The sequence below is a fragment of the Micromys minutus genome (assembly GCF_963924665.1).
Source record: "Micromys minutus genome assembly, chromosome: 15".
Taxonomy (NCBI): Eukaryota; Metazoa; Chordata; class Mammalia; order Rodentia; family Muridae; genus Micromys; species Micromys minutus.
This window is the reverse complement of record NC_137984.1, coordinates 29,529,071-29,550,436: the sequence shown is the minus strand read 5'-3', so window position 1 is coordinate 29,550,436 and position 21,366 is coordinate 29,529,071. Positions and strand designations below refer to the sequence as shown.

Below are 21,366 nucleotides of genomic sequence, written 5' to 3'. Positions count from 1 at the left end.
CCTGGGCATGCCGGGAAGTCGGGGCTCTGAGATCCAGTTCGCCGGCCCTAGTGGCCATCTAGAGTCCTATCCCGGGGTCCCCACTGGACCACACATCCGGACGTGACGCTGCCGCGGAGGAAGAAGGGAGAGGCGGAGCGTCGCAGTGACGTACTCCCAAGATGGCGGTGAGAGAGTGAAGAAACTGTTTCCCTTGGGCGGATACGGGTGAGTGCCACCCTCCGCCTGGCCTGTCGTCCCTGCGTTCTGGGACCCCGGAGTCTTAGGTGGCCCGGCGCCTCGGAGATCGAGCGCGATTCGGGGCGAAGGAGGGTGTCCTGGGAGAGGCAGCCTCCGCGGTGGCTGTAGTCATGGCCCTTGCTGTAGGAACTCGCGGGAGTGCGAGCTGGGAGAGTAGGACAGCGGAGGCCGGGGAAGACTGGCTGGGACTGTCACCCTCTGCTGCTGCCAGGCTTGCAGCGGGCAAGGGGTGTGTCCTCCTCCGGAGAGTGATGGAACCTTTGACACGTCTGGTCCAGGCGTTCCCGCCCCCTTGCTCTTGCCTAGCGCTTGGAACCTCACCATCTCAGCCTACAGGTTTCAGTGATCAGAGAGACCAATGAACACAACTCGTACCGTGTTCTTATCCTCTGTTTCGAGGAGTCATTTCTTATTTTTTTAGCACCTTCAGGTAACGATGCCTGTTGGACCTTGAAAGTTTGAGGGGTCAACTTTAAAGCTTAGAATTTTACAACTCATGACACAGTTTTTGTTCACTGCCATTGATTGTATTCATATTCTAGCGCTGTAAAGCAAAGAAAAGCATCTAATCCCCACGTGTGTTCGATGAGACTTTTGGGATTTGGGGGCAAAGTAAGAGCTGTGTTCTTCGAGTTTATTCTTTTGTCCCTTCTCCACCCTCCCTTACCTCTGCTTGGGTGAATGTTTGATGAAAGTTCACCGTTTCTTTTTGTCTTCTAGATCAAGGGTAACATTCCATTCTGATATCAAAATGCAGTATTCACACCACTGTGAGCACCTTCTAGAGAGACTGAATAAACAACGGGAAGCAGGATTTCTTTGTGACTGTACCATAGTGATTGGAGAATTCCAGTTTAAGGCGCACAGGAATGTGCTTGCCTCCTTTAGTGAGTATTTTGGTGCCATCTACAGAAGCACTTCTGAGAACAACGTTTTTCTTGATCAGAGTCAGGTGAAGGCCGACGGATTTCAGAAACTGTTGGAGTTTATATATACAGGAACTTTAAATCTTGACAGGTAAAGTACACATTTTTATTCAGTTATAAAATTTAGTCAAATAGTCTATAGAGCTAAAATAGATTAATATTTTTCCCATTGGCTCTCCACACTCATTCTCAGTGTTGATATACAATATGCACACACACTATAGCTTCAGTAGCTTTGTTTAGGATGAAAAGATGCTTGGTAAGCACGAAAACCAAACAGGACTGGAGAGATGGCTCAGTGGTTAAGAGCACTGACTGCTCTTCCAAAGGTCCTGAGTTCAACTACATAGTGACTCACAAGCATCTGTAATGAGATCTGATGCCCTCTTCTGGTGTGTCTGAAGGCAGCTACCATGTACTTATACTTACATATAATAAATAAATTAAGTCTTTAAAAAAAAACAAAACAAAACAATAAGCAAAGGCAGAGGCAAGCAGATCCCTGTAATTTTGAGGCCAGCCTGGGCAACAGCAAGTTGTTCCAGGACAGCCAGGACTACACAGAGAAACCCTGTATTGAAAAAGCAAAAACAAACAAGCAAAACACATTAAAGTCAAGAATTCTGTCTGGCATACTTATTCACCCACCCCACCCCAACGCTCTCTTTCAGTTTTGTAAATCCTGAATTGTAAGTGGTTTTCCTTTCCCACTGATTTTGGTCTTGGTGTCCCTTAGGCCTTTTCTCACACTCAGTCTCTTCTGAGCTATGTGGAGTAGAGTGTTGAAAGAACCACTCATGGCCTAGTGCCTTCTGTTGGTCACATTGGCAACGGGCAGGACTTTCTGATTGTGGTCCTGGAAAGTAAGTTCGTGGGAACAGGAATGACAGTAGGTCTGTTACTGTTGTTAACCCATCCAAAGCTTAAATCAAGCCAGAGGCATTATTGTGCTTCTCATAAGGCTGAACTGCTGAGCTTCAGAGGTGCATTGGTCAAGTCCCTGCCATGCCAGGATGAGGACCTGATTTCGGATCCTCAGCCACCATAAAAAAGCATTTTTGTAATACCAGCGCTGCCAGGGTGGACACAGGCAGTTCTTTGGAGCTCATCAGCCAGACAGCCCAGCAGAATCTGTGAGCTTCAAGCTCAGCAAGAGATCCTGTCTCACATAATGAGGTTTGAAGAGCAACAGAGGAAGACAAGCAGAGCCATCTGTGGCTTCCATACACAAATATACACACATCTGCATGCACATGTGCACACGAACACACACACACTACTATGTCAAAAGAGGCTTCTTGCTGCCTTTTAAACATCAGGTGGGTTCTTAAGATTCTTACAATATGATATGTTGTTTCCTCTATATAAAAATTAGGCTAATAGTAATAGATTCTTAGTTGTAGGAGGAACGGTAGAAAGGGCAAAAGCAAAAAGAATCTGGTCAAATTATGCTTGCCTTCTTTCCTTCATTTCTAACAGAAGCATGAACACAGTGGAGTATTGGCTGGCAGAACAGATTTATAGGCCGGTCATGGTGGGATATGCCTTTTATCCAGAAGTTGGGATGCAGAGGCAGGTGCATCTCTTTGAGTTCCAGGCCAGCCAGACTTAATAAAAGGGGAAAAAAAAACCAAAACAGATATTGGAATTGTATCTTTCTGACTGGCTGATTGTATGTCTCCTTTGACAAGGCCTCTCCAGTCCTTAATCTCATGAAAGTGAGATAGTAGTAACTATATATTGGTGTTATTGGAAAGATTGAGTGAAAACTTACTTGACGCTCCCACCGTGCAAAAAACATTTGTTTACTTTACATTTTATCTTCTTTACTCTGTGCCCTCTTTAGTTCTACATTTCTTAGAGGAAACTGAGAAAGGAAAACCACCTATGGAATTCTGCCGCCTATTGTAGGACTATTAATATTTTCATACACATCCTTTTTCACACCATCTCTACAGATGTGTGCATGTAGACAATTAAAATCCTTTCCTTGTAGCTTGCAGTTCATTATGGAAATAAACCTCTTACACATGCTAGAATCAAAACACCTCTTGTTTTTTCTGAAGAGGAAGTATTCATGGTTTGCAGTTGTTTTATTGGAACAATGAGCAGAGATAAGTTAATCTCCCATAATTATTAAAATTTGGTAAATAATTGACAAATGGCTTGTTGAGTTGCCTGCCTCTGGCTGAAGAACGTAGAGAATGTAATACTAACTGCAGGTCAGTGAAGTTTGGGAGAGTTTTTAAGTTTTATGTTTTCTTTTTGAGTTTTTTTGAAACAAGATCTTATTGTATGTGACCAGAAAATCACTGTGTGGTTGGCTGAAGATGGCCTCAATAGAGTCCCCGGAGTACTAGATTGCAGACACAAGCCACCTCCCACACGGTCTCTCTTTCTCCATTAATTATTTGTGAAAAATAATCTTAAATTGAGTTGAACATATGGGTGCACCTTTCTTAGGAGTTGCAGACTCTCTAGCACTTTCTCATAGATGGCTGAATTTCAGTTTTCATTAACAGGACCCCTCCACAACTCATATTCACAGTAAAGCTTGAGAAACATAGTTAAAGGTACCTCCTTGGGCAGAAGGGAGGATTAGAAAGTAGTTTTCATTGAACTCTTTCTGTTGCCAATCCAGAAAAGTTGACTGGCTTCTGAGGAAACCTCAGGGAATGGGAGGAAGCAAGGTATTGCCAACAATGTTTTAAAAAGAAAAAAAAAAAGAATTAACAGGGCATGTTGTGCATGCCTTTAATCCCAGGGCTAAGGAGGGACAGGAAGGTGAACCCTATGAGTTTGAGTCCAGCCTGGTCTACATGTTAAGTTTTAGGTTAGTCAAAGCTACATAGTGATGCCCCGTCTCAAAAGAAGCAAAACAAATAAATGTATGTGTGTGTTTCCCAATGCAGATGCACACATGTATCACATGCATGAGGAGGTGAGAGACCACCTTGGACTTATTTCTCTTTCCACCTTGTTGAGATGGGGTCTTGTCTCTGCTGCTCTGCAGAGCTCTTGGCTAGCTGGCCTGTCTCTGCCTCACGTCTTGCAGGAGAGTGCTGGGGGCAGACTTGTGCTCAGTCACATTGCCCTCAGTGTGGGTTCCCTGGGCCTTAGGCTTTTGCAGCTAATGTCTTTCCCTGCTGAGCCAGCTTCCTGACCACCCAACAGTCATTTTTAAATTCAGGGGTCTGTCTTTTGCTTTTGTTTTCTAAGCTGCCAGAAACTACAACATTTTGTTACTCTATATTTTTTTCATGTTTTAGGCATCTCTAAAATTGGAGATACCTGCTCAAACATTCTGACTGAGTTAAATTTTATAAATTTGTTACTTAATTTAGAAATGTCAGGCATTGTGCTTTATTAGATCTCTAAAAGACATTTGAGTATGTTCAGCTGTTTCTGGTTTTGGTTTTTTTTTTTTTTTTTTTGGATTAGAATATTGTCATTCAGTCTTGTTTCCTTTCAGTTGGAATGTTAAGGAAATCCATCAGGCTGCTGACTATCTCAAAGTAGAAGAGGTAGTAACTAAATGTAAAATAAAGATGGAGGATTTCGCTTTCATTGCCAGTCCCTCTTCTACAGAAATATCTAGTATTACTGGAAACATTGAATTGAATCAACAGACCTGCCTTCTTACTCTGCGAGATTACAACAATCGGGAGAAATCAGAAGTCTCCACAGACTCACTTCAGGCAAACCCTAAACCACGGGCATTGACCAAGAAATCGTCTCAAAGTAAAAAGAAGAAAAAGGCTTTCAATTCCCAGAAATCAGGGCAGACCAAAGCAGTTCAGTACCCCAGTGATGTTTTAGAGAGTGCATCTGTGGAGTTATTCCTAGATACTAATAAGTTGTCCTCACCTGTGGTAGAGCAAGTCATTCAGGGAAGTGACACTTCAGAACTTGAGTTGACATCAGTTGTGGAAAATACTTTTCCAGCACAAGATACCGTGCAAACTGTTACAGTCAAACGGAAACGTCGAAAATCACAGTCACATTGTGCCCTGAAAGAACACTCCATGTCTAACATAGCTAGTGTAAAGAGTCCGTATGAGCTGGAGAACACCCGGGAAGAGCTGGATTCAAGGTACTCCAAGGCCAAGCCAATGTGTAACACGTGCGGGAAGGTGTTTTCCGAAGCCAGCAGCCTGCGAAGGCACATGAGAATACACAAAGGAGTCAAGCCTTACGTCTGCCACTTGTGCGGAAAGGCGTTTACCCAGTGCAACCAGCTGAAAACACACGTGAGGACTCACACAGGTAAGGCTGCTTCGTGGGAAGGTGCACTGTTCTTTTTTCCCACCGAGGTCGGTTAGTGTTGCTTGTGTTTTCTGTTCTATTTTGTACTGGGAATTGAAGCAAGGGCCCTAAGTGAGCACATACAGTACTACTAAGTTGTATCTCTAGAACACACAGATGACATTAGCATACACCTTTAACTCCTTATGAACAAAATTTGCCATATGTTATCTGTAAAAGGTTTTAACATTAGAATCCTTGAGTGTTATTTGTAATTGTAACCAAGTATTTAACAGTTCTTTGTTATAATTGACATTTTAGATTCTAGTGTATCGGGTCCTTACAGTCTTTCCTCTCATAAGTGTAAACTGGTTCTAACCCCCGCCCCTGCTGGGGATTGAACCTGGGGCCTTAAACATGCTGTGCAAGCACTCTGCTACTAAGCTAGCCCTAACCCCCTCCCCCCATGAGACTTTTTATTCTGAGACAGTGTCTTGCTGGAAATGGCCTTGAATCTGCAATCCCCCTGCCTCAGCCTCCAGAATTGGGCTTATGGAGCTGTAGCATCACACCTGGCTTGGTTCTAGTTTTCTAAATTTAGTTAATCACTAAAACTCAGGCCAGTACCATGTATTACCAACCCTTCCCGTTCCATGCCCCGAGATTTCATTGGCTTTTGAACATCATTCTTCCTCGCTTTTCTTTTTACCTCTGATTTGCATGACTTTGTGCTGGCAAAGTACTAGTATCTATTGGAACACTTAGGTTTGCATTTTATACTTTTTCCTGCTCATCACCTTTCACTGTTAGGGTTAGTTTCTTTGCTCCTGGTGTTTTCAGTAGTCTTGAAGACATCCCATTCACTTTTGTTACTTAGAAGTTATACCACTCTTTGAAAACAAAAAACTAGTACTGTTGGCTCTTCTAAAAGCCTTAAGAGCTTATGACTTTAGCAAGTAAAACAGGATTTTTTTCTCTAATATAATATCATTGTTCCTAATATCTTTCTAATACAAATGTTATTGTTCTTTTAGGGGAAAGGCCATATAAATGTGAACTGTGTGATAAAGGATTTGCTCAGAAATGCCAGCTGGTCTTCCATAGTCGCATGCATCATGGTGAGGAAAAACCCTATAAATGTGATGTGTGCAATTTACAGTTTGCAACTTCTAGCAATCTCAAGATTCATGCAAGGTAAAAGAAAATGAGCCGCTTGACCTTTACGTTAGTTAATTATTACAGTCTCCTGAGTAGTGTGTTTTCTGTGAGCACACAGAGCACGCAGGGCAGGCCTCCCATGACATTGTGCTGATATGGGACCAGAGGGTTTGATGCTTGTCCACCAAGTTTCCGTCTGGCTCTCATCTTCTTGCATTTTCTCGTCACTCCCCTTTGGAATGGGAATTGTACTGTGCAGTTTGAGTAAACTATGTTCTGAGATACCTCCCAAATGTCCATTCGTGGAAGGCATAGTCCCCCGTAATTGTTCAGAGGTGATTGTGGGGGTAGTGCCTTTGATTTAATCAGAGTTAGAGGTGATGTTTTAGGTATTGAGACCTGGTTAAAGAACCAATTCCCGAGACTCTCATTGCTGCCTCTTGCCCCAGCCTTTCCTGCATGCTCCTCCTCGACCTCTTCTTCCTGAATGCTATGAAAAATAGCTGGCTCTCCCGAAGTCTCCCAGGGGAAGTAGTAGCCATGCCTGCCTCCTGAGCCCGTGGCTGCCATAGACTCTGAGTGCCTGTGTGGCTGACCTTGGACAAAGCACATGGAAACAGCGTATGTGGGCAAGCTTAGTATGTTCTCCAGCCAAATGGATTTACATTTTCACACCCTATCACTTTTGAAGACTAGGATTTAGCTAGTTTTCTGCTATTTTGTTTGTTTAAGACAGAGTCTTGCTATGTTGCTCAGGCTGGTCACAAACCTCAAATCATTCTACCTTTACGTCCTGAGAGCTAGAACAACAAGAATATATCATTGATCAGAATCTTTGTTTTGCTTTATGGTGCCAGGAACTGAGCTCAGGGTCTCCACCATGCTGGACAGTCGCTCTCCCACTGAGCTGTCCTCCCAACCCCTTGGCTTCCTTTCCATGTGCTAAGTCTTCCTCAGCCATGTCTCCCTGCTCCCAACTTCACTTTGCTTCTTTCCTAGCCAAACTTCCAGGTCCTTCAAACTTTTCTACTTTGCTTTTGCTCACTGTAAATCTGGCTGAAAGTAGCTAGTAAATGGCATCTGTGTACTATGCAGCCTTGACATTTTTTTCCACTGGGATAATTAAGTCTTTAAACCCAGCTCAGAGCCGCAGGGCATGGATAAAATGTAAACAGGGTATTTGCCAGAATGCAAAATTGTTCTCAAGTTCAGTTCCCAGTAGCATTATTTCTTTCTAGAACTCACGAGCACCCTTCCCTGTCTCCCCTTCTAAAAGCTGTAGTCCAGCTGACTTTTAATGCTCTTACCTTAGTGTCATGAGTGTTGGAATCACTGATATTTGCCCATCATTCCTATTTCTGGCTACCATGTATGTTCCTATCAGAATGACGGTCTTCTGAATGGCCCACTAAGCTCTGCTAGAGTCTTCTAGAATGTCTCCAACCTGCATCTCTAAACTTTTTCTAATTCTTCCTAAACATCAGTTCTAAAAGTGTCTGAACCACATTGTGAGACACAGTGAACGAATTTGTTTTTCCATGTCCCCAGCTGTCACTATGAGGCAGTTACCCTAAGAAGGAAGGCCTGTGTTGCCAGGCAGGTCTAGAGGCTTCAGCCTATGCTCTCCTGGCCGGCCTCAGAGCTTCTGGGCCTTTGATGAGGCAAACAAAGACAGAGAGGTATGGTGGAATCCTCCGCTCATCTTGTGGCAGTCAAGAAGCAGAGGTTGAAGAGAGCTGGAGACAAAGGTACAGTCTGCGACCTGCTTCTTTAGGAGGTAAGGCCTAGTTAGAAGCAGGTCCAGGCCAAGCCTCCTAAAGTTTCCACCCCCTGATACTACCTCTAGCTGGTGACCAAGCCATTGGTACTTGGCCTTTAAGCAACATTCTTGATTCAAACCATTGACACCTGGAGTTAGGGGATTTATTTTTAGTGGAATTGCCACCTTCAAGTGACAGAAACAGAACAAGGTTATAGGTGCAGATGCTATAGGCAGGGTGCTATGATTTGGACCTTTTCTTTCTTTAATATTCTTGTGTATATTTGTATATATCTGCACTATGAATGGCATGCCTGTAGGGGCCTTAGGACAACCCAGGGGAGTTGTTTCTATCCTTCCACAATGTGGAACCCAGTGATCAAACTTACATGGCAGTAGGGACTTTTACTGAGCCAACTTCACTGGCCCAAATTTTCTTACTAACTTTTTCTCAGTGAAATCTGAAGCAACTGTCAGCTGGACATGAAGGTGGATGAGAAGGTGCTAGTAGTTTGAAGAAGAACTTTTGACAAGGAAGATGGACTGGCAAATAATTGCTGTACTGGGGGGTCGAGGATAGCTACTGTGTTTTTAGTTTTGACATAAACATATCTAGAAAGAGGGACTCTTACCTGAGAAAAGACTCCATTGGGTTACCTATAGGTCATTGTCTTCAGTAACATCAGTGTGAGAGGCCCGGGCTCACTGTGTGCCCCCTGGGCAGGTGGTCCCGGGCTCACTGTGTGCCCCCCCCGCAGGTGGTCCCGGGCTCACTGTGTGTGTGCCCCCCGGGCAGGTGGTCCTGGGTGGGTACGAAGGCAGACTGAGCAGTAGACAGCAGTTGTCTATGGCTTCTGCGTCAGTGCCTATTTCAGGTTCTCGCCCCGACTTCCCTCAAAGGTGGGCCGTGACATGGACTATGCTGAAATGAACTCTCCTCCCCAGGTTGCTTTGGTCATGTATGATCTTTATCACAGCAACAGAAACCCTAAAACCCTGTAGGCTGATGATAAAAAAAGGATGTTGAGCTCATCTCAGAACTGCTAATACTTTGATTCCTTAAAAGTATTTTTTTCAGCAGTGCTTTACATAGAAACAGCTACTAAATTTAGATATGTAGTCTTTGTTTTTTGGTTTTTGAGACAGAGTTTCTCTGTAGTCCTGGATGTCCTGGAGCTTGCTCTAGACCAGGCTGGCCTCAAACTATAGATATCCACCAGCCTCTGCCTCCTGAGTGCTGGGATTAAAGACCTGCACCACCACTGTCCAGCTAAGTATGAAGTCTTCACCTGTTGAGATGAAATAAAATGCTACACAAAATACAGCATTTTATATGAGAAGTAAGTACTTCATGTATACATGGCCTCCCTCTGGATTGCTTTACTTACTCCCGTGTTACTTTATATTTACTAACAGGAAACACAGTGGAGAAAAGCCATATGTTTGTGATAGGTGTGGGCAGAGGTTTGCCCAGGCCAGCACGCTGACCTATCATGTCCGCAGGCACACTGGAGAAAAGCCTTACGTGTGCGACACCTGCGGAAAGGCGTTTGCTGTCTCTAGTTCTCTTATCACTCACTCTCGGAAGCACACAGGTAAGACTTTACTGCTCACATTGCCGGAACAAGGTTGTAGCTAAGACAAGTGGGAACTGGGCCTTTTCAGAAGCTAGACTATAGACTTTTTAGATATCTACGTTGGTAGTTTTGAAGCTATGTTCATGATTTTTGCATAACCATTAGATTAAGAATCTGACTTTTCTAGACTACAAGGTAGGTGACAATTTTATCATTAGCCTATGTTTATTAGAGTAAGATAATTCTGAAAATATATAAGTCGAATTGAGCCATGTTTTTATGGCTAAAGTAAACCTAGTTAGCCTTTTTTGAGAATTTGTCTCCTGTGAATAAGAATGTGAAAGGGAGTTAAACGGGAGGTGGTGTGGGCAAGAAACCTGCCTTGTGACCTGGGACCTCTTTTGCATAGACATTCCAAACTCTGGAACTCAGACAGATGTGTCAGCTTCAAATTATGAGCTTTGAAAACAAAGTGTACTGGTTAGAGTCTCTTTTGGAAGGTGGGCTGTTGGCTATGGTCTTCCTTAAATGTTTCTATTCTCCTTGAATAGTAGATAGCAAAATTTGAAATGTCACTTGAATTTGATGTTCTTAATCGTAAGAATCAAATTGTTTACCCAGGTCATCTCTTCTAGGAGAGAAGAGACATTTACAGAAATAATGTTTAATGTGTGAAAAGTACCGATCTAGATAGGTAGAATAAATTAATAGTTCATTACTTTGGATGCCTCTAAGATACATTGTAGAAAGGCTTTCATATAGATGGTAATTTTATAAGCTTAATTTAGATCTCTTGTAACTGATAAGTGTTATGTTGGTATAGTACACCACTTCGCTATCTTTTATTTTCCATCTAGGTGAAAAACCATACATATGTGGTATTTGTGGGAAAAGTTTTATTTCCTCAGGAGAGCTCAACAAACACTTTCGATCCCATACAGGTCTGTGTTTAGGGAGAACGCATCATTTTTTGTTCTCTCTTAATTCCTTTGTACATAAACCTTGGCTTTGAAACCATTGTGGAGTATCTAGTATTTAGTATAACTTAGTGATAACAAGTTTTTAATGTATAAATATCAGCTTTTTATTTGTTCGTTTCTTTTGTTATTTTATTTATTTATTTATTTTTTTACTGTTTAGAGTATGATTTAAATTCAGTTAAGAATTGTGCAGATTTTCTAAGGAATGTGCCAGATACCCATCATTTCAAATGAAAACTTTTGCATTAAATTGAGTAGATATATCAAACAAGGAACCAACAGAATTATAAAGTAGCGTTCTTATATGAAAGTCTTAAGAATGGATTTTGTTATCAACATATTTGTTATAACATGTAATATGTAAATAGTGTGAAGAAAATGTTGAACATTAAATTGAAAGGAAAACTACTTTTAAAATACACTGTTCACATTTGATATGAATACTAGAAGGGGCTTGGAAACTCATTTGCAGCTCCTGTATCCTTATGTTTCTTGGATTTTGGGGTAACACATTTCACCACCTCATCCCCATAGTGCTGGGGAGCAAACTCAGCTTTACTGATGCGAGCACGCAATCTACCACTGAGTTAGGGTCCCAGCCTGAACAGTACCTACTTGAAAATAATTATATTGTAGAATATCATCTGTGTTTCTTAAACTTCCTCTTTTGTGAGGTATAAGAGTAGATTCTTTTTGAGAGTTGCAGATAATGAAAGTCCTTAATTTGACCCCAAATTGGATTCTGCTTCTTACAAAGTGAAGCACACCCACGTGTGCAGGGCCTCTCATCTCACAGCCATAGCTCCGTGATTAAAAGAACGTTTGCTTTATTTTTATCAACATTTGGTAGTTTTGTGTCAGCTAGCAATTTTTTAAATACTAAGTTTTTACCTTATTTTTCAGGAGAACGACCATTTATCTGTGAATTGTGTGGAAATTCTTACACAGACATTAAAAACTTAAAGAAGCATAAAACAAAGGTCCACTCTGGTAAGAGTGCGTGCTGAAACATTCACTCCTCTGTTGGTGCTGGTCCTCAGCTTGTTGAGTAAATTAGGTCCACGTTTCAACAGTGTAAAGTAGATGTGTATTTAAAAGTACGTATAGGGAGCTCTAGTGGAACATGCTTATAATCTCAGTACTTAGGGAGCTGCTGCACACAGATCTCAGCCTGGCCACAGAGCTAGTTGCAGGCAAGCTTGAGCCACATGGTGAAGCCCTGTCTCAAAAAACAAACCAAAATAATCCCTAACAAAACAGGGCTCAGGCCTGACATCCTAAATTCTATCTCCAGATCTCACAGGTACCAGAAGAGAACAGTTCCTGAGAGTTGTCCTCTGACACACATAAACACACAGACACACTCACACAAATAAACAAACAAGCCAATAAATGAATAAAACAAAATAATTTTAGAAAACAGTAACAAAAACGTAGATATATACAGATAAAAAAAGTAGCTTTATAATTTACAAAAGATTCCTTTTTGCACTGTTTTTGAAATATTGAACTTCATAAAAAAATAAAAATAAAATAAATTTAAAATATTCAGGTGCTGGAAGGATGGCTTAGCATTTAAGAGCACTAGCTGCCCTTTCAGAGGACCTGGGTTAGAGTCCCAGCACCTACACAGCAACTCACAGCTGTCTGTAGCTCCAATCCCAGGGCTTCCCGTGTTCTCTCCCGGCCCCTGGGCACCAGGCGCACATGCAGTAAACACTCATACATATAAAATAATAATAATAAAACACCTTAACTATTCCCTCCTTTATCTGATTTGCCATAAAGCATGGTGGCACATATCACACATCTGTAATTCTGTAACTTAGACAAGAAAGACAATTGCTGTTCAAGGTGGGCTACATAAGTAATCCCTGTCTCAAGCAAACAAACCAACAAACTAAAAACAAAAAGCATAACTTTCGAGTAGTTTCAAAAATGAAAGAAATTGAAGCAAGCACTATCGTTATTGTTCATAATGCAGACTGGGTGATTGAGGATGACTCCTGTAGTTAGGAAGAAAAGAGCTCTCATGACCATCAAAATGTGAAGGAAATAGGACCTTGGTAGCTCAAAAAACGTCAGTACAGGAAGCTAGACTACAAACTTTTAGGCTTGTTGCTTAAAATAGATGCTTGATTTACTGTATTGACCAATGAAAGGTATCACAGGTGTGATGACGGGTATCAGTGGGTGTGACAGAATGCTCACCCAGCACAAGTGAGGCTCCAGCTACAGTATCCAGCACCAAACATAGATAAAACTTCATTTTCCATGTGTATGATCATAAGTTTAACTGAAAACTCAGTGAGCTTGTCAACAGTCCATTTACTTACTACCCATGGGATACACATAGCTGCAGGGCATAGAGAGTTGGACAGGGTATAGTCTTGGTTCTCTAAGAGCTTAAAACCTGGAGATCTAACGAAAGCGTAGAACATTGTAAATACAGAAGTGCTAAAGAAGATCTTTCTGCAGCATTAGAATGGTCTTAAGTTAACCTGGGCGTGGCAGCATATGCCCATAGTCCTGCGCTCAGGATGCTGAGGGAAAGCAGACTGGTTGCAAGTTCAAAGCCAACTTGGGTTCCATAATGACCGTATCTAAAAAGGAAGAGGGCTGCCAGAGAAAAAAAGACTTAGTTTTACAGAAATTGAAGAGAGAAGAGTTCAGTGGGTGGAGAAGTGCTGGGTGGGGTCATTGTAAGCAGAGGACATTTTGATGAGTCACCAAGACATGCAGCTCAGGTTATTTCTTGACTGGTTAAACTGCAGACTACAGAGAGTTGCATCTTAATGTAGCAAAGCATGCACTGTTAGCTATCTAATGAGGCTGCTGAAGTCAAGTCAGCATTTTGGGGTGGCAGCAACATGTTCCAGCCTGAAGTGCGAGTCTAATCAGTGTGGTAGATAGCGGATAAGCCACTGGCTATTGCACTTTCCTCATTAAATGCTCAGGGTACAAAGATTTATTTGCTGTGTTTCCCTCTGTGTTTAACTCAGCATTCACCATCAGGGACCTCACAGCCTAGCTGAGTGGTACCACTCAGTCAAGCCAGACTGAGGAACGGGTGCCGCGGGCGGAGGGTGCGGTGAGGCAGATGAGAAGGTTCACCCGGGTTTGGAGTCTGTGGACTTCCTTATATAGTGCTTTGTTCTTGCCCTGTCTTGGTGCATGCGGTCGCATCAGTACAAACTTCATCAGGCACACTGGGGAGAGAGAGACGGGTTGCATGTTGGCATGGAGTCTGAGTAGTTTCTCAGACCTGTAAGTGGATTAGTGTACCTCAGCTGTTTGGTTCTGCACTGTTAAAGGCAGCACACTTTCGCTTCTGTTTCAGGTACAGATAAAAATGCAGATTGCAGTGTAGATGACCATGCTGTAAGCGAACCAGACTCCATACAGAGAAGTCCTTTGTCAGAAACGCTAGATGTGAAGCCTTCCGATATGACTCTACCCTTAGCGCTTCCACTTGGGACTGAGGACCCCCATATGCTTCTGCCAGTCACGGATAGTCAGTCTCCTACATCAGACTCACTGCTGAGGTCAACTGTGAATGGATATTCAGAACCACAGTTGATTTTTTTACAACAACTTTATTGACTTTGAGGACATGGAATTGCTAAGGCATCCTTGGCAGAGAACGTAAACCTGTCTGGTAAGGTGCACATTCATATTAACCCCACTCATTTGAGCTGTGTGAGCATTACTATTTATTCACAGAAGTCAGCACCGAGCTGCATCTGTCAGTGCTCCTTTTGGTTTTTGACTTTTATTGTAAACAACCAGCCTGTCAAGGAGGGACTTCCACCACGGTAGCACTGTTTGGGTGGGTAAGTTTTAGACACTGTTAAAGCTGCCTTAATTCCATCTTTACTTTGCATTGTAGATTTGTTTGTTCCTTAGGTAGAGTCTGACCTGTGGGTTTCTGTTCTCTCCTCGCTGTTAAAGTCCACAGTGATATCAGCTTCAGAGCGTTCTGTTTGTGAGCCCTGTGGGCCAGTGTGGGAACTGTGAGGGAGTCGAGTTCATGTTCATGTCTGAAACTTTAGATACTAAGGAAGGATTGTGCTATTTATTAATATATTCCTTTAGAGGTAACTTTTCTAATGAAGCCAAACGAAGTATTTCTCTTAAAACCCAGAAAATGTGTGTAAATTTTTGTTTATTTAGAGTGAATTCAGTATTCTGGAGAAAACCAGTACTCAGATCAATTTTTGTTTGAGTTGAAACTATATTTTTTTAAATAGATATTTGGTGTTTTTAAGTAGTCAGAAGACAGTTTTGGAATTTGATTCATTTTATATTTTATTAGATTTGTAGATTATTGGAAGTGAATATATAACAAGTTTTGAAAATTTTTGATAAACCTATCTTGTATCAGTTATGCACTTTTTAAAATAAATGTTCTAAAAAGAATTTTCTAGATATAAAATACATACTAGAAATCACTTGGCTTCTAAATTTGATATATTACTTAGAAAAATCAAGAAACCTGAGTTGCATGCCTAAAGCAACACACATACACACAAATAGAATTAATATCTTCACTTCAGTTATAAGCTATACTTTTGGATTATCAGTTTGTTTACCATTTTATATTTGAGTTTTCTATAAACATGGGTTTTTCAGTTTTATAAATCAAACTGCAACTTTTGGTTGTTGGCTGTAGCTTTAGGGTGGTCCTTTCCATTCCTGCTGGGTTTAGAGAGCTCAGTCACCCCATCTCCATGCCTGCTCCCTCTTTCCCCTCACTGTTGTGCATATGAATTGATTCCACTTTGCATTGTAAGTTACGGTTTCCTGGTCAGCTCCTGTTCCTGATGAGTCATGGTAACTGTTTCTCTTCTCTGCCATCCGTGAGTTAGGTATCAGTGGTTTTCAGGATTTAAACTGCACTGAAACAGACTCCCAGTGTTCAGTGATACCGAATTCTTCAATCATTCTCCCTGTTTGAGTCCAGGTCATAGAACTCAGAAGACATAATGGCACAGTCAGCTCTTAAAATCTGCAGGTTCTTCACGTCTCTAAGAGCTGTAGCATTTTCACAGGAAATCACGCCCAGTGAGAGAGTATGGAATTCCTTTGTATAATAAACTTATTTTATTATTTAGCTAAGAAATCTGTGTATATATTAAATAAACATACTGAGTTTGAATAAAATTTGTAAGGTATAAAATGTTCAGCTAATCTTTTCTGGCTAAAGATCAATAAAATTTTACTGGAATATAACAAAACTGACTAAATTAAGACTCAGCCCTTTTTACCAAGTTTGTGGAAGTGAAGAGGTTCTGCTTAAATCACAGCTTCATTAATCCCAGCTTATAACGAACATTTTAAGTGCTGTAGTTAGTTGGGTATGCACATACCTGTAATCACAACGTTCTGGAAAGTTAAGGTAAGAAGATTTTTAAAAAATTCCAAAAGCTGCTACAATGATATCTGTGCTATATGAGGACGAAAACTGCCCAGTTTCTTCAAATGGAGTGACAGTCTTTGTGGTGGTCTCGCCTCATAGCCCTGACCTGCCTGGGACTTCTGTGTAACCTAAAGTGGCTTCGTACTCCACATCCTCCAGGCGTGTACACAACACCTGACAACACAGCACCTCATAACACAACACCTGACAACACAGCACCTAACTTGGTAACTAGCATTTGAAAACTCCTAAGTTATTACTTTCAGCGTTATTTCATGTAAGTAGAATCAGTCAGATTGGTTTTTAATTTATATTACATGTATCTCTGAAATGATTTTAAGTTGATACTGGTTTAGTCATTTGCTCTTCCAGAATTATCTGTGAAGAAAGCTCAGAGACTGAATGTCACCATTCTTTAAATATTATGCTGTCACTTGTTCTAATGTGCATGCACTTAGGAGTGTCTGGGACTTGTTCGAACACAGATTCATTGAGGTAAGTTCTTTATTTTGTTATGGTGCAGTGTCTTGGCAAAGATTCTTAATTATTTAAGTATTATAGAAGGTTTTCAAACTCTTTAAAATGCTGAATACCTTATGTATTTTCTAATTTTGTTTTATATTTGTATTATTTTACTATAGAGTTAGCCTTTAAAGTTTTTAAAAAGGGAATTGTAGATTATACATTAACTAAATTTTGCTGTTAAATAGTATTCATGTTTAATTCCATAGGATCATTTCAGTGGACCATTTTAGAAGCTTTTTCAAGATTGAAGGTCTGTTAATTCATTGCAAACGTATCGTTATTGTATATCTTAATCCTACAGAAATGGCACATATCAAAGCAGTTAAATAGGTAGTTAACTCTCTAATGTTTAAAATACCCTAGACTAATGCCTTTACTCCTGTCAGATGGGAGTTTGAGAATCTCCATACCCACTTCAGTTTACTGAGTCAGATGTGCTGGGGGAGACATGTGATAGAGAAGCCTTACAGCTGATTTCTGCACGGACCAAACATTGAGAGCTGTACCTAGAGATTTTTAATGTTATTTGGTTATAAATACAACCAAATAAAAATTAAGTCTGTGTTTTCACTAACTATTTTGAATAACAATAAGATTGAGATATTGGGACATTGGTTTCTGTTTCTTTTTGTCTTGATGCACCACTATGTTGAGACTGATTTTATTAAAGAGCCCAGATTAGCGTGGAATTCACAGTAATCTTGCTGCCTCAGACTCCTCTGTCCTGGGATTACAGCTATGTACCACCACTCTTTGCATTAATCCCTGGAGACGATGATGTAGTCTTCTTTTGCCTTCTTCAACCCCTGCCCCGCTTATGAACACAAGATTTGCCATGTTTAAGGATTTATCATATAAACATAATGCCTTCCAGGAGTAGTGGGTGCAGAGAGAAAGGGCCATTGTTCACCTGGGTAGACAAATAAAGTTCCACTGGCTGGGTGAAGAGACGCTAGGCAGCATGCACAAAGTATCTCATGAGAATGAAGTAATAGTCAGAAATGTCTAACCCAGCAGCCATGCTGACTTCCTGAAGTAGTCCTTGCACAGTGTGACTTAGCTAGGCCACATTTATAGCCCACGTGGTCACATCCTACCATAGCTGACTACTGAAGGACAGACATCAGACACCCAGGTCTGTAACGTGATTCCAGACCAGTGACCTTAGCTAAGGAAGAGAAGCAGTTCTTAGGCAGACTGCTGGTCATATTCTCCAGAATCTGAGTTAGTAAGATGTAAAAGAAAAGATCCTTTGGAATTGGCCTGGAAGTCAATGAGGAAAGTCAAGGGTACTGGAGAAAGCTGGTGTTTTAAGCAAGGATCACATCTCAGACCAATAAACACAAAGACACAGTGACACACTTTCATACACCAGTGTGAAAATGAGCATGTGGAGCTCAGCATTGTCAGGGGTTTTACATGTTTTTCCATACATTGTATTCTGGTTATGCTTTTCCCCTCCCGCAACTCCTTTCAGATCCTCTATACCTCCCCCACCTATACCCAACTCTAGGCCCTTTCTCTCTTTAGAAAACAATCAAGCAAACAAACAAAAAACAAAACAAAACAAAAAACCCACACACAAAGTGAAACCAAAATATATAGCAAAAGACTAGTAAGACAGAAAATACCCAAAAAAGCAATTTAAGAGAAATAGTCTACAAAAATACCATTGAGTCCTTTCTGTGTTGGTCGTAGGGCATGAGGCCTATCCTGAAGTATGGCTAATGTATCCAGATGTCCTCCAGTGGAGAAACCAGCTTTTCCTAACAGGTAGATGTTGGTAGCAGACAGCTTCTTGGTTAGGGGTGGGAGCCCATATCTACTTCCCTCTCAGCACTGGGACCCTGTCTGACTCTAACTTATGCAGGCTCTCTGTGTGAATTCTTCCTTATGTACCTCAGTCCTGTTGTATCTGGAGAGTCCCCCATCCCCTCTGGCTCTTACAATCTTTCTGTCCTCTTTTACATGGCTTCCTATTAAGATAGGAAGGTCTGATGAAGACATCGCATTTAGGATTGTGCTCCGTCTCATTGTCTTCACCCTGTCCAGGGGTGGGTCTATGTTTCAAATTCTTCAAGAAGAAGCATCTCTGATGATGGCTGAGTGATACACTGATTTGTGGTGGTAGTAGAATGTTATTAGGAATCATTTTATTGCTGTTTCTTTAACAGAACCATAATATTTGGGTTGACCTTAGGCCCATGGCCTGTCTTGGTATCAAATTCTTAGCCACTGAAGTAGCATCAGGCATAAATTCCATCTTAGGAAGTGGGTCTTAAATCAGTGGTTCACAACTTTTCTAATGCTGTGATCTTTTATACAGTTTATCACATTGTGGTGACCCTCAACTATAAAATTATTTTACTACTTCATTTAATTTTGCTATTGTTATGAATTATAATCTGTGTTTTTTAATGGACTTCGGCCCCCTCTCGAAAGTGTCATTTGTGAAGCCCCCAAAGAGGTTGCAGCCCAGAGGATGAGAGCTGCCTTAAATTCAGTCAGAGTGGTTTCTCCTCACACTGTGCCACTATTGCATTACCATACCGCGCAGGAAGGCCACTAGTTGAGATCAAAGGTTTTGTAGCTGTGTTTGTGGTCACCTTTCTCCTCAAGTAGTGTGCAGGTACCTTAAAGCCTCTAGTTAGACACCAGCTAGACTTCTTTGTGTTAGACTTCTTTGTGTTTCATGTCTTCACTAATAGGGTATTACCATCGGTTTGTGGAGAGCAATCAGTCTTGGCAATAGCTTCAACTGTTCGGGGGTTTCCGTGGGGCCCTTTGGACAAGGCTGAATTAGATGTGACTCATTCCAGGTGCTGGAGGTTTCCCTTGGCAGTGGAAGATGTCTAGCTGGAGCATTGTCTCCCCCACATTGGGGGAGTGCATCTAGATTTCCTTCACATATGTATATGTAGAAGCTTCCACAGTGGTGGGTTTCCACATGGCTCCAGTGTTGGTTGTCCTTCACCATGTTCCCTTCTTGCTCTCTCTTCCTCACCCTTTCCCATTTAGCCCTCTACTTCAGTCATGTTCTGCTCCCCCTCTCTTAATATCATGTTCTCTTCCCCTTTCCTTAGACCCTCTCCTCCCCCACTTGTCCCCTACTAGGTACCAAACCTCTGGTTCTGTGGATTGTAGTATATATATCAAAGACTTTAAAGCTAACATCCATATAGTATGTCATTCAGGCTTCTCCAGAAAAACAAGTGACAGATGATTTTGTGTGTGTGTGTGAGTGAGAGAGTGAGAGAGAGAGAGAGAGAGAGAGAGAGAGATATTTGAGTGGCTTATATGGAATCCCAAAAAAAGTAGGTTGTAATACCAGTAAAGTAATGAAGTTGCCAGCAAGAATGAGGGCTAGCAGGCAAAAAGCAAAAGCACTTTCTTCCTCATCTTCTATATGACCTGCCACTTGGTATGACTCAGATTTAAGGTGGGTCTTCTGATTTCAGTGATCTAATCAAGAAAAAAAACCCTCATGGGGTTTTTAGGTAATTCCAGATGTAGTGAGCTTTGGTTAATTCCAGATGTAGTCAAGTTGTTGAGAATAGCAGTCATGACATGTAAAACATACCACATTGGTCTTTTGGAAGTCTAAATTTACTCGGGATGTTTTTTTCTAGCTCATGAGAATTCCATAGTTTTGTTTAAGAGCTATACAATATTTTCAGTGTCCGTCCATTGATGGACATCTAGGCTCTTTCCGGTTCCTGCCTGTTACGAATAGAGCAACAGTGTACGCGGCTGAGTAAATGTCTCTGTGGTAGGATATAGAGTCCTTTGGGTATATACCGCAAAGGCACCACTTGATTTTGAGGCATATTGCAGCTTCCTGAGGACATCACCCTCATTTCATAGGAACTGTAAAAAGGTTGTAGTTCTAGCAGCGATGACTACTGTTCCCCTCCTCCCACTTCCTCATCAGGATGAGCTGCCCTCTGGGAAGAAAGGAGCATTTGGGCCCTCCTGGAGCACACAGGAGTAGACTGAGACCCGAGAGAAGCTAAAGGGCTTGGATGTGTAATCCTGAAAGGACATCTTCCAGAATCCTGTAGATTCTTACCCAGCACAGAATGGAATGCTGCCTCAAGGCAATGAAAAGCAGACTCCAGCTATGCTGAATAGCAGGAGAGACGTTCACTAATACCAGATGAAGAAGAGCCAGACGCAGAAAGGATATATAAACTCAGGACAGTTATTGTCTATGCAGGGAAGCTTTATTTTTTTGTTTTGGTGAAATTATTAGCACCTGTCTGTAATGCCTAAACATCTATGTGAAATACTTTTTGACTTCTGAGCTTCTCTCAAAATCACTGGAAATTTGTCAGCTACAAAGCAAATCTGCCATAACATTTGGTTAAGATGTCTGTCATGACTTTACTGATTTTGATTTTGTATTTGTTTTCATTACGAGAAGAATTACTATAGTTCTGTGGTTTGCTTCAGGGGTGATATTTTAGTCTCTATGTTAAGAATCAGGTTTTTTCTCAACAAGAGGCAAGTACACAAACTTTTATAATTTGATAAAAAA

The 21,366-nt window shown here is 41.4% G+C and overlaps 1 protein-coding gene across 2 annotated transcripts; it reads left to right on the top strand.

The window, feature by feature from the left end:
* MYNN (myoneurin) lies at positions 1 to 16,780 on the top strand. 2 transcript variants are annotated; one of them, XR_013975349.1, is made up of 9 exons: positions 1 to 207; positions 961 to 1,257; positions 4,639 to 5,432; positions 6,446 to 6,605; positions 9,745 to 9,923; positions 10,763 to 10,846; positions 11,789 to 11,875; positions 14,226 to 14,718; positions 16,661 to 16,780. XR_013975349.1 is itself a non-coding variant. In XM_080929589.1 (8 exons), the coding sequence occupies exons 2-8, from the start codon at positions 992 to 994 to the stop codon at positions 14,486 to 14,488; spliced, it is 1,833 nt and encodes a 610-aa protein (XP_080785715.1). In that variant the 5' UTR covers positions 1 to 207; positions 961 to 991; the 3' UTR covers positions 14,489 to 16,409. The 2 variants fall into 2 exon arrangements, 1 of the variants encoding a protein (XP_080785715.1); XM_080929589.1 differs by lacking the exon at positions 16,661 to 16,780 and having other exon boundaries at positions 14,226 to 16,409.
* Positions 16,781 to 21,366: the final 4,586 nt, after the last annotated feature.